The sequence below is a fragment of the Bombus bifarius genome, unplaced genomic scaffold (genome assembly GCF_011952205.1).
Source record: "Bombus bifarius isolate JDL3187 unplaced genomic scaffold, Bbif_JDL3187 scf7180000008297, whole genome shotgun sequence".
Lineage (NCBI taxonomy): Eukaryota > Metazoa > Arthropoda > Insecta > Hymenoptera > Apidae > Bombus > Bombus bifarius.
The window spans coordinates 607,356-624,702 of record NW_022884576.1 but is presented as its reverse complement, the minus strand read 5'-3'; the positions used below and the strand labels follow the sequence as shown (position 1 = coordinate 624,702).

General features: G+C 38.6%; 1 protein-coding gene across 3 annotated transcripts; it reads left to right on the top strand.

Moving 5' to 3' along the window:
- Positions 1 to 375: 375 nt before the first annotated feature.
- Positions 376 to 10,183, top strand: LOC117212441 (voltage-gated potassium channel subunit beta-2). Of its 3 annotated transcripts, none has more exons than XM_033457290.1 (9): positions 376 to 2,233; positions 2,952 to 3,145; positions 4,182 to 4,395; positions 4,584 to 4,711; positions 4,819 to 5,025; positions 5,118 to 5,215; positions 5,356 to 5,412; positions 5,553 to 5,762; positions 5,870 to 10,183. In XM_033457290.1, the coding sequence occupies exons 1-9, from the start codon at positions 2,109 to 2,111 to the stop codon at positions 5,969 to 5,971; spliced, it is 1,335 nt and encodes a 444-aa protein (XP_033313181.1). In that variant the 5' UTR covers positions 376 to 2,108; the 3' UTR covers positions 5,972 to 10,183. The 3 variants fall into 3 exon arrangements, with proteins under 3 accessions (XP_033313181.1, XP_033313179.1, XP_033313180.1); XM_033457288.1 differs by having other exon boundaries at positions 383 to 2,233; positions 2,952 to 3,202; XM_033457289.1 differs by having other exon boundaries at positions 387 to 2,233; positions 2,952 to 3,202; positions 5,556 to 5,762.
- The last annotated feature ends 7,164 nt before the right edge of the window (positions 10,184 to 17,347 follow it).

Genomic DNA, 17,347 nt, shown 5'->3' with positions numbered 1-17,347 from the left:
ATTTCATGCACAGTTTCGATTTACCTATTTATATTCGCATACGATATTTGTACATGTGTACATATCTATGTACCCATATACGTTTCGTGTTGTATCGATAAAAACGAAAACGTAAAACGAGATCATAGTCAGTGCGTCTGACAAGGATTTAGTGATAACGAATTCAACTTATTCGAAAGAGAGAAAGAAAGAGAGATAGAGAGAGTGAGAAAGGGAAGAAGAAGGAAAGGATAAATCGATTGATTTGCGAATGAACTCAAGAAGAGAAAAAAGAAAGACGGAAGGATGAAACTAGGAAAAGAAGATGACTTAAAGAAGAAGAATAGAGCAAGCGATTAGATGATCCTAGTTCGGAGCATGAGACAAAGGGTGGACGGGCGAGAAATACAATTTCAGGAGAGGCTCGATGCGGCAAATGCGGCGAATGCGCTGAATGCGTTGAATGCGACGACGGTAACGTCATGCGCTCTGAAAACAACCGCAACCCCCTGTGAGAAGAGACGAGGAAGAACGGTAGGGATTAGGTGTACGCGGCGTGGTAGGAAACACGGTGCGCGAGCGCGGGCACGCGCGCACACGCGCATTAAACCACCAAGATACCCGTAGTGGAAGAGAGACGGGACAGCACGCACGCTCGTAGGTTCTGCTGTAAAGGAGGGAGCACAGTGCATCGAAGTTATGCAGTGTTGCTTACCACGTAGAAGGCATAACACTCGCCGTTTCTACAATAGGATCCTAACATTTTCATAAATTTTTTGTTCTACGTTTCGGTGTTTTCAGTTTTCCAACGTTCTCCTCTTTATTGCTCTTCTTAACAAATGTTTCGTCAGTCTCACCGTAAATCGCAACGCAAAATCGATTATCCAGAGACGGGTATTTCGACAGAAACATCGCGGAAGGCAAGTCCTATTTGAAAGAGAAATCGGAACGAGGATCATAAGGATAGTTAGCGCCGAATGTTTTTACCTACACGCGACTGACAACGAAGATTAATCTGGAATTGGCGCACAACTTTTAAATGAGAGGGAGAAAGAGAGAGAATTGAGATCAAAAATTGGATCGAGAGTAAAATCAAGATCAAGACTCGAATTTGACAACAAACGTCACGGAAGTTCAAGTCTGAATTGGAAAAGAAAGCAGAGTCCGAAGCAATATAGTACAGAATTACATTATGATAGAGAATGAGTTTGGAATCGCTGAATGAGATTTCGTCGTATTAACCTTGTATCAGCTTGATATATTACAAAGTTACCAGTTGGACCAGTGGATAATCCGCAAAAAGTGGATTTTTAGTGTCCGGCGTTGTTAGTGTCCGGTCTGGAGTTTAATAATCATCGCGCCCTACCTCTCTCACCGCGCCACGCCAGCAATCGTACCACATATCGATACTCATATCGACCACCGTTCGTTTTTACGTAATTACGTGTAGTTTTTAAAATAAATATTCCGTGTCATAGTGTTTGAACAATATTCTGATCGAACCAGGTAAAACCAAAAAAGGATTTTGCAGAATATTTCGATATCACGTGACTAGTTGCGAACAGTACTTCCTTATGTTCTTTACTGTGGTGCCTAAATAACTTAAGTAAAGAAAAACTAGTGCCTATATAACGTATATGCGCAATAAATACATATATCAAATGCTGTGACTTGAAAATATAGAACGATTCGTCAAATCGATTGGGATCGTTTGATGAACCAAATCATGGATCAGTGATACAGTGATACTCGAGATATTCGCGACTTATCTCGATTTCATTCTGTTAGAATTTCAATCGAATCTGTCACATTCACAATAAGAATATTATTCTTTATTTCCGAAGCGAAATTTGCAATCGTCGCACTAGAACTAGGATTAGGAACAGAAAATAATGTGAATGAAAATCGTCGAAAGAAAATTAATATCGAATTTGAAATGCGAATGAAATTATTATGAAGTTACTCACATTTTTCTCGGGGCTCAAATGAACAAGCACACTCGTATTTGTCCGATCTAGATTTAATCTTACCGCCTTCTCTTTGCATCTCTTCGCAATTTCCGTTCTCTTGAAACATCTTCCGCTTCTATCATACATACATATATACATATATATCGAAGATATACAACAATGTCTCGTTTAATGTTGTGTAATCTCGGCAATACATCCACGGCGGGAAATGATACAAATAACAATGCAAATACGAATAGTAGTATGGAGGATGATGACTACTATCCACTGCCAACTATTTATCGGTGAGTGAATTCTTGATCGATGATGTACCATTCCTCCTCGTTCTTTTCTCCTGTTTCCATCCGCGTCACGTTCGATTCTTCTTCGTATTCTCCTGCTATTTTCACCACGCCGCGTCGAATCTGTATGCGTACCTGCACATGCAAATTTCATATTACCAAATTCAACAAGATTAAGATAAACGAATAGTATAACAAACTAACAACGACTGCTATAACAAAACATCTCGACAAACATTACCTTGCTTCTATCATATTTGTTGTTGTATACTTGTTTCTATATCATATTTTCCGTGTTTCTACACACATTCATATAAGGACACACGCGATAATGATCGAATGTTTTCAAAGTATTTCTTTTGCTCTTCGGTACCAGAAACATGTTACCAAGAGAAAGATACATCGCAACATGTGCGACGAAAAATTTCTTACATAATCGAAGTGGCAAAATCAGTTACATAGCTAATATGTAATCGACTCGTTGCAATAATATAGCTGCTTAACAACACAGTGAAACGTGATATATACACTATCTGGAATGTTTTTCCAATTTTCCGCAGTCCGCTAATTTTGAATTTTAAGTAAATAACAAGCGAGTAATGTTTCACATAGACTGGCATGTTACGAATTCCTAGTTGTAAATGTTTATGTGGTTGTATCGAACATTCGATCGATCGTGTCCTATTAATACTTACTCTGTACCTATACTTTATACGCGCAGCTGCCGTGCACCTATAGCGAGTTTGGATTGCATGGAAGAGTTCAACGGCGGCGGTGGCGGCGGTGGCGGCGGTGGCGGCGGTGGCAATGCTGTGGACTCTGGTGTACATTGCAGTAATACCACTGGAACGAAGGAACAGCTACTGACTAACTGCATTGCCGCACAAGCGCAGCGCTTACAGCATCCTTCGCCAGGTATTCGCTACCGCAACTTGGGCAAAAGCGGTCTACGTGTTTCCAATGTTGGATTAGGTACGCTGAATGTTTTCCCAACTTTCGTAGAAACGAACAGAATCGCGATTACCCACCCGTTTTATTCCATCTCAATGTATGCTTTACTATACTCCTTTTTCAGATAGCTTGTCAGTAGTATTATGTTGGCTATATTTTTTTAGACTATAGGTATTGTACAGTAAACGATGAAAACTATATCTTTTCTCAATCCATAGACAGTGCCACTCGCCGTTCCTTTTGTCTGTTCCACACATTTGTAGTTATTATTCTTGTTTCTTTTGCTTCGCCTAGTAAATCTTGTCGATGCAATCTTTATATCCACCAACGTGGGCATGCACGCTTTTCACGTACGTTTTTCTAGTAAGATGCAATGTAAATAATTAGCGAGCAAAGTAATATAGGAAGACGCGTAATATAACAATAATATCCATATCCAGATAACTTCTTATATTTATTGCTGTTTTTGTTGTGACAATTGTGCTTGTCGTGTTCATTGTCATCGTGATCGTCATTGTGGTCGTCGTAGTTGGAGTCGTCGTCGTTGTAATTGGAAATATTTCCCAAAATTATAAATGTTTCTGGAGAGATTTGATCGAAGATATTTCTATAAATTATTATATTCAGACTGCGTAAGTGTTTCTGAGGTTATGAGCTATCAAAATCTCAGGCGAATGAACAGAGAAAAAAGGGAATGAAAAAGAATGAAGAGAAAAGGAAAAATTGCCGCGTGTGAGAGCCAATGATTCGGAACGATGATGATGATAATGATGTTGGTGGTGGTAGGAGGGAAAAAGATAAATAGGTATACGTGATGCGTAATAAAGGTTTAGGGATCGATTGTCGGACCATATATTGAGGTTCTTAAATAAAAATAACGATAGATGTAAAGGTGGAAATGTTGCAGCATCGTATTTGTCTATTGAAAACGGTGAAAAAATTAAATTAATATGCACCTAATCGAGACAAGTGAGTTAACAAAATTGCTTTATACACGTAGGTACATGGACAACTTTCGGAATAGGAGGTTGCAGTAATGAGGAAACAGCTGAAGCTGTAGTTGCCCTCGCCTATGACAGTGGAATAAATGTGTTCGATCTGAGCGAAGCTCATAGCGGTCATAGAGCAGAAATTCAATTTGGACGAATTTTATTACGACGTGCTTGGAATCGTTCAAGTTATGTCGTTACCACTAAAATATATTGGAACACGAAGTGAGTATCGATCGAATTGATCTAACTTCTAAATGCATAATAAAAATGATAAATACTGATTCGGGAGAATTGCTACATTTCAAAAAATGGTGATCAAAATTGATAAATTAGAAATAGAAAAATTGGCAAACAGTACGACGTAGATATGTAAATCGGATGTATGACGTTATGAAATTTGATCATCGCAGGGCAGAGGGACGTGGATTGTCACGAAAACACATAATCGAATCGGTGCAAGCATCTTTAGTCAGGTTACAATTATCGTACATCGATATTGTAATGATTCACAAAGTAGATCCTATGTGTCCTATGGAAGGTTCGTTTCTTGCTTCTCTGGTACAATTAAAATACGCTATTAAAAATAATTGAAACGATCGACACTTACGATCACGTTCTTATTCGCTTCTTATTTTCTTCTTTCAGAAATAGTACGTGCAATGAACTACGTGATAAGTAAAGGATGGGTAATGTATTGGGGAACGTCTCGTTGGACCCCTGTCGAAATTATGGAAGCTTACACGAATTGCCGTCAATTTAATTGTGTCACACCAATCGTGGAACAAGCCGAATATCATCTATTTTATAGAGAAAAACCAGAACTTTATATGCCAGAGTTATACAATAAAATCGGTATTTAATCGCGAAACGTCCAATTTACTCGACATAGTATACTGTATGCATATTCCTTAACAACATTCAAAAAAGTCGTTTGTAAATCGTAGGTGTTGGTCTGATGGCGTGGTCCACGGTTACGATCGGCATGGTTTCTTCGAAACCAGACGACTGTGGTGTATCTTTTTTATCGAGATCTTCGTATAAGGTAATATTATGCGGAAAGAAAATTTTCGTTATATTTCATAGAATATATAGAATTAGAATATATAGAATTATAGTCGGCCTCAAAATATCTGTAGCGCTAGCAAAATAATAATGCTTGCAATGTTTACCTTTTCATTTCAGAATAAATATTCGTCATTCAGTTGGACCGAAGACGAAACGCAATCTTTGTATAAAGAAGTACGTAGTCGAATTCGCATATCGTGATAGGCTATGCCGTATTTCCACGCACATAAGCATACGTAAAAGTTAAGGGAATAAACGAACGTTATGTGTGAACGTACGTTACGTTATCGTGTTCTTTTCTGTCTTTGTTTCAGCAGGAATATGGCTGGAAGGAAAAGTCAGCCGATGACGAAACGCGAAAATATTCGGATAAACTGCGAGATGTGTGTGCACTCGCCGAACGACTCGGTTGCTCTTTCGGACAGTTGGCCATCGCGTGGTCTTTAAAGAATGAAAGTGTTCAGTGCCTTCTACTCGGTGCATCAAACATAGATCAACTGTACGAGAGTCTTCAAAGTTTACAGGTAATTATTTCTTATTGGTGAAATTAAACATTCGTATTTCGTATCTCGATTTCGATAGTCGCGAACGAAACGAGCGGGTGATTATTATAAACGATGCGTGATTTCAGCTAATTCCAAAATTGAACGCCAATATAATGAACGAAATTGAAAGAATTCTTGATAACAAACCGTCGCGACCTCCGATGATTTCGACATTGGCGCTCAGATGACAATCAATTTGCCCCCACGGAAATGGTGGGGGCTCCTTAGAAGATGGAGGCAGCCCAAAAAGCGAAGGTGCTAATAGCCAAGATCAAGAGCAGACGAAAGAGTTAACCGGCAAGCTACCATTCTGCGAAATACAATGAAGTCACATTAGTACGTGTACGTAAATTTATGCACAGCCTGATCTTGGCCGGGTAAAATTGGATCGATTAAAACCGAATTCTAAGATGAACTAAAATGAATGAAATGATGCCAAGCGAGATCACACAAGATTAAACGAGAAAGAAACATTCGAATAGGGCATCTGCTGCACGTTCTAGGTGTCCGGCACGAATATATTCACGTGAAAATGAATCGACGACAATACTATTACGGTTACGGTTACGGTTACGGTTACGATTACAGTTACGGTTACGGTTACGGTTACGGTTACGGTTACGGTTACGGTTACGGTCACAGTCACGGTTACAATTACCATTACGATTGCGATTGCGATTACGATCGCGGTTACGTTCGATATTTCACGATAAATGTTCACGAATAAATTACAGACACGGTTTTCACACATCTTTGATGCAGCTGTACGATTACCCTCTTTGCAATCTTCTTGGAATAGAGACATTTAAATGCGGAAAAGAGAGGTTGAAGATAACTGGAAAACTTTTTTGCGTACACTTCTTTCGTTTCGAAAAAAAGCGGTCGAATACAAGTTTTCTATAAATGTACGACTTGAATCTCTACCCATGATTCACTATGCCAGGTGTTCATTCGTAAATTAGATAGAATATCATAATGTCCTTATTACAGCTGTGTAAGATGACAAGATGGATGCTTGTGGTTACTTTTTTCAGCTTCAAAGAATTTCTTTTCTTCGTTTGCCATATTTTTCCTACAATTTATCTGAGAATATTTAATAAAGCATTGTAGCCGTTGGGATTGACAGTAAGCGAATAGTCATCTCTATTGAGATCGCAAACTGTCAATATTGAATCGTTTCTCATCCTTCCACGGCTTTATTCCTTTATCCAAAGGTGTATACAAGGCAAACCAATATAAGAAAATACAATGTGAAACTGGTCGGAATTCACACGCATATACATATACAGCTACGCACGTACGTTTTCATGCTATAATATCTACGTTCGTGCGAGATAATTTTCGTGTGGTTGATTATACGATTGATTTAATTCTCGAACGTGCGTATACCATTCGTAATCACAGGTGGACAGCTAGCTCCGGTCAGCTAACTAGCCATTCTGCTAGTTAACTACCCCAAACCATAGCCAAGTAGCTATGTAGGATAGGTAAATGACATAGACGGGTAGTCTATAAATAAGTAGTCGTAGATAGTTAAGGTAAATAGTTACATAAGTATGTATATACTTAGATAGATAGGGGTATGAAAGGACGAAATCGGGCAAGCGCGATAAGTGAAATTATGTGATATAGAACGAAAAAAGAGAATGCGTGTGACGCGAGGAAAAAGGTTTCAATGGGTTTATAGATACGCGCAGAAAAATCACGGTACAAGAATATTTCCGCTATACGCTTATTTCGTTGGATTCGTTCGACTATCTGCTATCTCCTGCAAGGATGTTAGAGCAATATTCTTTTCTTGCATTTAGTTTTCCGAATAAAAACCGTCCTAACGGCGCGACAGGCGCAAAGCCTCGTAGAACTAGTAAGATCATTTGCAAATAATATCGGTCACGCACCGACCAATGTTGAATATTCCTGAAGACGAACGATCCATGTGTATTTACCTTACCATTCCGCATATACCATTTCGTGTATATGGGCAGAAAATAACTGTGAGAATATCATTAAATAAACAGCGGAAGCGAAACATGACATGACAAGGAGAGAGAGGAGAGAAGATTAGAGACAGTTCAATGAAATTCCAATGAAATTCGAATAAGCGATCAAACTTCGGGACAAATATAGGGACGGTGATATTACAGAAATTATCAACCGTTGCCGATTGTATATATGTAAATCATAATTAACTGTTACGACTACGTTGCTATTTAGTGACTCTTTGATCCCTGGTGTGCATTCGAATATATAATAAGTAGGTATATAAGTATATTCGAATATAAGTACTTATATTATACATTCGGATAACAGGGAATAAGACAGCAAACTCGTTGATGGGGTCGGTTAGGTAGCTGCGCGATTAGCTATCGGTAATTAAAATGATAATGATCGAACACCGATCGCAGTGCTGGCTACGCTTTTGCCGATTACGCTAATTATTTAGCGATTTTTCATCCAGGTTACGATCTATATTTTCCACGAAAGTTTTTATCGAAGCGTAATATATTGTTATATAATATATATATATATATATATAATAACTCGATAATACGAACAAATGTGTACAGAAGCGTGCAAGTATGTACATATATTTGATTCGCCGTGATCTCGAAGACACGGCATCTAGGCAAACTAAAACGCGGTTACGCGACTTTTTGGGACAATTCAAAAAGTTGGAAAAACTTGAGTCGATAGGAAGATATCAAACTGCCAAAACGTCGAGCGTTTTGTCGTGAATCAAATGACGAGCCATGATACGAATGATCGTTAAAATATATGAAATGCCTCAACTGTGTTCCGCGCGAACAAAACAATCCTCCGTATAATCGATGATAGTCGATATGATTTGAAGAGAGAGCAGGTCGATTAGCAATGAAAGAACGATTAGGTATGGACAGGGCTGGGAGGCAAAGAAAGTAGGGGAAGAGAAGAAAAAGGAAGGATAGGTAAAGAAAGAGGTCGGAGAGTAGAAGCGATACAGAAACGGCGATGATACGATTAATTACGAGTCAAATGGAAAATGTTCAATGAATAGACAATCTTGATCCTTTGCGGATGTTTTTCATCGCTTGATCGCGTTACGTTCGAATCAAGATTGTTCGTTCGTTATTTCGTTCGTTCATTGAACGAATTAAGAGAGATTGTGTCCGAGATTGTTACTCGTTTAAAATGTAAGATTTTAAAAATTTTATTCACGCGCCTTGTAGATAGATAGGTAGGAAATGTGTACGAGAAATCGGTAGGACAATTACGATACCGTCATTATCATTGACCCGTTATCGACGATCAAAGATGCGAATATTCGAAACGAATTTTATGCGCATGATTGTCATATATATACTTGCATGTATACACTATATAGTGTACATAGTCGGTCATTGGTTATCTTATTCAGTCAAATAGTATACACGTTATCGAATTATCTTCGTTTACGCGGCTAATTGTTATTGTTTAATCAGAAATCGCGAAAGCATAAAGAATTGTATTAATCCCAACGAAAAATCGATCGGACTGTGATTAAATCGATTGGTCTTCCATTTACTATTATGGATGGAGTTCGTAAGTTGATTTAATCGACGATCAGTAAGAATGGCCACGAATATATAATCGAATCGAATCGCATCAAATTGAATCGAACCCGACTACGTACATAGAATCGCGACAGTCGATTAAACAATCGAAGCTGAATAGGACACGTGTATATGTAGGCAATATTCGTATAACTGTGTCATGTGCGTGTTGCATAATTCTAAGTACTGACACGAAAAAAGAATAACCGCTCTTGCGAAGCTGTAGCATCTTTTTAAATTGTCGATAATACGAGTACGCATCTACCTATCTATATTTCTATATTAATTTATGATACAACCGTCGAAATACAATGAGATCGAATTCGAATAAAAGTGTTCAATACGAACGTACTTTTTGGTCAACTATTTTGTCAATAAAGAAATAATATGCACGAAAATTTCATCTAGATGGCATTACCAGTCACATATAATGTATATAACTTGTCCTCCGCGGGTATACATATTTTCTCAACGTATTTCTCAACGACGAAAACCCTAAAATTATAGGGGCCAAAAGGGGTTTGATCATTACTCCGATCACTATCTTGTGATCTTCGATCTACCTTCTATCTTCTTCTACCGACTTCCTTCTTCTTTTCCCGAAACCACGATCGTAAATTTGTGAAATGGAAAAAACAGCGCGGCGTTTCATTCAATAAATAATTTAATGCTCCAAAAAATGTAAAATACACACACACACACATACATTTTCATAAGACGGAACATTTTCTCAAAGTCTTTCGAAATCTTATACGAACGTTCTAAGCAATGTATCAAGTATTTAGGGGACTATTTTGAAAGAATTATAAATAAAAGAAACACGTTACCCTATGCATTATTTCATTGCATCCTCCTTTGTCTCGTTACCTTCTTCATCTGCCATGCTACGTTATAATATTCATATAATACAGTAAGGAATAAGAAAACTTGTTAAGTACTTTGTAAAGTAAGTTGGATAAAAAAAAGAGCTGGTCTTGAAAGCGGATAAATCGGATATCGTAGTCTTTGGAAAGAGAGATTAAGCAGTTTAAATACTTAGGATATGTACTTAAAGTCAATGAACGTGTTAGAAATTTCGCAAGGAAGGCTAACATAATCATGAAGCAATTTTGAGGAAAATTGAAGAGAGGCTTTTTAGGGATGATCACAAGAGAAGAATGAAGATATTTAACAGTCTCGTAGTAGGGGTTCTGGCGTATAGAACGGAAGAAACAGAACTTGAAGGGATTGAAAAGGAAGGTTTGGACGAAAAGACAGAAAAATACAGGAGAATGTAGCAAAAAGTCTTCCTAAAAAAAAGAAACATCCTTCCTGAAAAAAAGAGGAAGAAAAGAGGTAGTAAAAGACTCAAAGAAAGGTTAGGACACTTCGAAGAATGCGGGTACAGCGAAGAAGAAGTAGAACAATTATAGAAGAAAGGAATGGACGTAGGAGAGATCCTAAGGAAGAGGAAAAAGGTGTAAAAAGACAGAAACAATGGAACAGAATATAACGATTTACCTAGATACAGTAGGAAATACAGAAGAATAACGACAGGAAGTTTACGAAAATATCTAACGTAGAAAAAGAAGAGGAAACAAAAGATATTGGCAAGAGTAAAGCGCGGCAGCTTGAAGAACTCATGTAGATTTTGATTGAGTTGAAGAAGAAAACAGGTGTTTATTTTGTGAAACCAGCAAATGGGACATTTAAACACTGGAAGATGTACGAAGAAATTCGTAGAACAAGCCTGAGAGTGGAAGAAATACTAATGAAATGGCCAAAAAAGGTACAGAGGAGAAAAAAGGAGAAAGAGACGGAGGAGAGATGAGCAAAGGAGCCAGTGCAAAGTATAAATTGCAAATAGTAGCCAATGAAATAGTTTATGATACCTTTAAGAAACAGAAATACTTTGAGCAAATGAAAGACGGTTTTAGAATAGAAACCAAAGAAATGATTATGTAAGGCAGATTCGATTAAATTAATCCATTGCTTGATTCATTGCCTAATTATTTTCTGTCATGAAATTAATTTACATACCTCGAGTACAAGAATAAATTATTCTTTATTAAATATATAATTAAATATATTATATATATTATATATATTATATATATTAATTATTTACCTTAAGAAACACCATGCCGATGATCTTGATTTTCATACACGTTGTTAAGGACATGATTCCGAATAACTTTTCTTAATAACTTAATCGATGGTTTTCTACAATTTCCGACATATTTGCAAAAAGCTGTTGTTACTATTATATTGAATCTTGCCTATACTACATCACGGTGGCCTGCAAACTATCTTTATAACGGGCGAATTTTTTCAAACAACTGATGCTGAGGTTCTCTCAGCTGTAAACAGTAAGTGGAATAGGTTGTTCGGAACGAAGAACAAGCAATGCAAAAAGATCTTTTGAACGCACAAATATCATATGCATTGGCAGCCGCTATTAAAATCTACATCAAAAATGAAGATACATACTGATCAATCCAGCCGTTGTGAAGAAGCTGGTTATTACCCATGTTGTCAGTATAGCATGCATGATGTCAATATATCACATTTGATATACTGACACATACACTGCTACGGACGTGTAACCAAGATTCAATGAAGTAGTAGTAATAGTTTTTTGTAAATATCTTGGAAACTGTACGAGGCAGCCGATTAATTATTAAAAAAAAAGTTACTCAGAATCATTTCTTTAACATATGTGAAGATCAAGATCATAGGCGTGGCATCCATTGAGGTAAACAATTACCAAAAATATTGTACAAAATATAAGTTCCACAATATTCTACATATATATATGTCGAAGATGAAAGGAAAAACCGGAGCCTTCCCTTTGCAATTTTGGGAAAAATCCTCTAATGCTTTAGCTTAGATTTTATCATAGCTGTAATTAAGCAATTATTGTCATTCGATCTGATTGTAATTGTTCGAGATTTGTGATAGCAAAATTGGGTTCGAGGTGACAACTGGTCGCCGAACGTAGCCACGGTCACGGGATAAACGTTTTGCCTGACGAAGGTGTGGAGCGGTTGTATGGTTCTCCCTAGAAATGTGGTTGTGGCGGCATACGGCCTCAAGAACGGACCTGGCCACATAGGATTGTACTTTGGAGATGTCGATATAATGGGACACACGTTGTATTAAGAATCAAACTCCAGACTGAAACTGCCTAGCAACGGCGTTTGGAACTTTCTCGATGCTTCCAAAGAGTATACAACAAACTTTTGGCAGAAACCGCCTAGCAACGGCGATTGGAACCTTCTCAATGCTTTCAGCGAGCATATAACAAACAAATGCAGTCGTACAGCGAGAAAGATTTTCATCAGATCATTCATTCGTGTGATCGCCTTGGAAAGTGATACATCGAGCAGTTTACCGAGCGTCTCAGCAATCGTATTTTTGTGTCTAAAATTATTCTACGCATAGTAAAGAATTATCTCGTTGACCGTGGATTCGTTTGAACCCAAGAACATTGTTAATAGCGTTTATTAAATTCATTATTCGTTAAACTTATTATTCGTAAAACCTATTATTCGTTAATCTCATTATTCGTTAAACTTATTATTCGTTAAACTTATTATTCGTTAATCTAATCATTAGTTAAACTTATTGTTTGTTAATCTTATTATTCATTAAACTGAACATTCATAATATTTTGTAAAATCTTGTATATACGCGTAAATATAATCTCTGTTTTGTAAAACGATGGCTAATTCAAACGAAGAATCGTTACGCGCCTTAAATTCTAATGTTAATCCGACATATATATATTTCATAATTATACAATTCAAACTGCGCTACACTGTCGTCAATTCAAGACGCCTGATTACTCTTACGCTAAGATTATACGGGCGTTTTACACGCCGTATGTTGCACATCGCATTTTCTCCATCGAAGTGGGATCTTGGCTTTATGAGTGTTTTACGTACATTTGACACGTTGCACGATACACACTGATACTAAATATTGTGTCGCAATGCCAGCTTGTTTCGTTTTCCGCATGCGACACGCAACAGACAGCGTTTGGCATGTCAGAACGTGTTCCACGTCTGAATAGTCAGTTGCATTTAAACACACAATTCGATCTATATTGTCCGTTCGCCGTTACGCAGAAGACAACACTTTGTTGCTACCTAATTAGACAACCACCCTTCGTCGTTCTTTGTCCATTATCTTATGATTTTATATTCCACTGGACGATAAATCCCTCCAGTGAACCAGAAAATGTCCTAAATCTGGAGATTCGAAAAGTTTGGAATAGTTTCTTAAATTCTCTTTTATGCTCTGAATCGATGAAGGCGACAACTCTCCATGATGTAGCTAAACCTTGCTTTAGGGAACAAAAAAAATTATTGCTTTGACGCCATATTGATTTCTAACCATGATTCGTGCAATGAACAGAGTCGCTGGCTATAAATAGAAGCACGTAGTTGGCGACCATTTTGAAGCTGTGAATCAAATGCTCCTAACCGCATATGTTTTGTATATGTTTAATTTTTCGTCTCAACAATGCTTCAAGTTGCCTGCAGGTAATAGTTATTCCAGTGCATTCGAAGAGTTTAGTTGCGTTTTTAGAGCCAGGTTCTTTCTTCAAATTCTTTTTCGTTTCGTTGCGTTTCTTCTATCTTGTTTTTCTTTTTTCGCGTTTTTTATTTTGTTTTGCTCTGTTTTTTGTTTCTTCGTGTTTTAACTTTTATTTTATTACGTTTTCTTTAAAAATAATGGCTATAACAAAATAGAATTTATATAGCTTAACCGCCTCAAAAGAAGCAGCTGTCATTTGTTTGGTTGCGAGAGAATAGTCCTTTACGTAGCAGTAAACAGTGGCGCAAACTTCGAAAGCTGACGATTATTGCTGACATAAATTTATGACTCAGAACCGCAGGGACCGAATAATTTCGATGTCCCATTAACGGCGTCAAATGTAGACAATATGTAAATATAATACGATTAACCCATTTCTTGATCAAATCTGCTTGCCTTTGGATAAGGCGATCAAGTAAGCGTTGAGTTGGACTTATATATTTTTTGCTTTGGGTAGTTCTTATATACTTCAATTAATACATACAGAAGGAAGCTAAATAGATGGCAGAGAAAGAACTGGATGCGAAGAGAAGGCCGCATTGACAACGATGACTTTGCTATGCCGTCTATGCGAACTTCTGTGGTGGCGATATTACAAAGTGCATCAAATCGATGTCATACAAACATTAATGGAAGCAATTCGCAGGCAATGTGTTTTTCAATAAGGGAAGTGGAAATGGAACACGTTTCGATGCTCACCAGTATCGACCAATCAGAATATGGCTAGAAGCCCGTATGACTTCAAAGTAACCTGTCAAATACGCTAAAAATGCTTGACTTGATATACGTATAACTTTTGAACCAGAGTATTCCACATCTTGAGACTTGATTTTAGGTCAAAATACCTCGAAAACAACAAGATTACAAAAAAGATATCAATAATTTTTGCGTCAATAAATTTTGCGATGTTTAATTTAACAATTTATTTAAGTTTATCCAATTATCACCTTTTTGTGTGTCACTTACTAGTTTTTGGCGTACAGAATCCAAAACTTTAATAGTTTGTGAGGCCGGTTTATTAAAAAATAAACAAGCCTTAATTTTAGAAATTCAGCGGTTCAAAAATTATACGTGCAGAAATTTGACAGTACAATCGTGTATTTCACAGATTACTTTAACTGCATATTGGCTTCTGTCCATGATTCGTCCAGTGAATAGAGTCACTGGTTGTAGACAGAAACACGTGGGTGGCGGCCACTTTGCGGCCGAATTTTGAATCGTGGATATTGCATTAGGTTTGAGTTAATCTTTATTCTCAGGACGCCGTAAAGCAACCGGTTACGGTAGTCTGTGCGGTCATCTGTGCGGATCAATCAGATGATGAATAGCCGTCGACATGGCGTCATACTAATCTGTAAAATACGCTAAAAACGCTCAACTTTGTACACGCATAGCTTTTGAACCAGGGTATTCCTAAAGGTAAGACTTGTATTTTTAAATTCTACGCGTCAAAGACTATTAGGTCATGATGTTTATGCTTCAAAAACATACAAACGTCTTCTTGCATTGCCTTTTCCACCTCCCCCTCCCCCCGACACCCTCACTTTTCCATTTCAAGCCACGAGTCTAGCTTCCAGTAGTCCCGATCGCAATAGTAATAAGTTCAAAATCCTTTCCAACGAGAACATTGCCTGCGTCCCAAGCACTTCTTAAATTCCTCCTATAAATCCTATACAATCAAATCCAATTATTGGTACATTTGTAAGCGAACTTCAAGGAAATATAATCTGTAGTTTATATAAATACGCTCCGATTTTTCCAAAGTGCCACGGTTTACTCAGGTTTACGTTTAGAATACGTATAGGGAAATCTTATTCGTTCGTCCGCGTTGACAATTCAACAAAAAATGCTGGAATATCCTAGACGCCGCAACCGCAAAACCGTTGGGGCCTGCTAATCTACAACGCAGTAAGAGAGAGGATTTAATTTATAGAACCCTCAATTGTCCTCCGACGAATGACGAAAACCAGGCGAGTGCTCTGTACATTTGAAGCTTTACATCTTTTGCACATCTGCTATGGACGAAGAGGTTTCCGCCAATTCATTTGCTCCTAGCGCGAGCTTCCATGTCTTCCGCCACTGTCGCTAGCGGCTCTTTATTGTCCCCAAACTCTGTTACTTCTGTCAATCTCCACATTTCAAACTTCTCATTTAACATCGTCCAGTTCGAAAAAGAATTATCGGCTCCGACAAGACATTCGTTATCCAATTTCTTGTAAAGGAATTTACACGCCGGGCAGTGTTCCAGCGTGTGCTGCGCTGAATCCACGCTCGCATCGCAGTGGTGGCAGCGCGCGGTCGCCTCCTTCTCGATTCGGTACAGATACTCACCGAAGCAGCCGTGTCCGGTGAGCACCTGCGTCACCCTATAGGTCAGGGGAGGCCCGCCGCCGTCCAACCAAACGTCCCAGTTTGGAAGGACGGCCCCGAGGACCCTTATCCCCGGCGCACCCACTCTCGTGTCGAGGTTGGGGCGCCATCTGTCAAGCAAAGCCCGCCGAGGCCGAACCCTGACATCGGCGCCCACCGGGCCCATCCCGCCCGACTGGCCCCGAGTGTGGAGATAAATCTCGTGACACCTCAGGGTCTGCAATTCGAACGGGGGAAACCCGGCCAGCACCGCAGCTGCTGCCGCCGAAATGGTGCGGAAGCCCCTCACTACCTTGATGGCCACCGTCCTGTGCAGCTTCCTGACCGCTAGGAGACTGCGACGGTTGGTCATCAGGTCCTCGGCCTGGTTCTTACAAATTACGGAGAAAGCGGATATTTGTCTAACGAAAAAACAGGCTTTTCCCATTAACAATGTCGCCCATGAGCCACGTTGGTAGGAGGCTCTCCTATCTTCATCCCTAACGTTGGTCATAACCAATGGGCATCGCGGATCGTTACCCTCACTTTCCTAACGAAAAGTGTGAGCAACGAATCCGCTTTCTTCATACAACAAAGACACCCACTCCGAGCTTTCTTCAGTAATCACACAAGGACGAACTTCACTTGTTCTCATAACTACAGAGCAGTCACTTCATCTCTATACTTGTTCTCACGACTACAGAACAGTCAACTTGTGCTCTCAACTTCATCTCTATACTTGATCTCTAGACTTGTTCCACAGTAGCATTCAAGTAACAGTTGAAGCTCATCAGTAACAGCTAAAACTAGCTCGAGTTAAAACACAGTTCAAGGAACAGCAAGAGTCAGAAATCAAGTCAAGAGAATCGACAACTCGAAGACAGTCAATCGACAGAAGATACATCATCACAGTCATCAACACGAAACGAGTCTCAGGTCGTACTCATTCGTAGTTTGTCATTCCACATACGTAGCCTTGTATCGCTTGAAGTTATTGGATCGTTGAAAATATACATTAACCTGTTAATATCAGCGTTATATTCATTCAACCACCCTTATTATCTG

Bases quoted from the DNA above. Each gene is read 5' to 3' on its own strand.
- LOC117212441 (XM_033457288.1), top strand. From the start codon at position 2,109: ATGTCTCGTTTAATGTTGTGTAATCTCGGCAATACATCCACGGCGGGA. The intron at 5,026-5,117 runs GTATTTAATCGC...TGTAAATCGTAG, and splicing joins AGAGTTATACAATAAAATCG to GTGTTGGTCTGATGGCGTGG. The intron at 5,216-5,355 runs GTAATATTATGC...TTTTCATTTCAG, and splicing joins TATCGAGATCTTCGTATAAG to AATAAATATTCGTCATTCAG.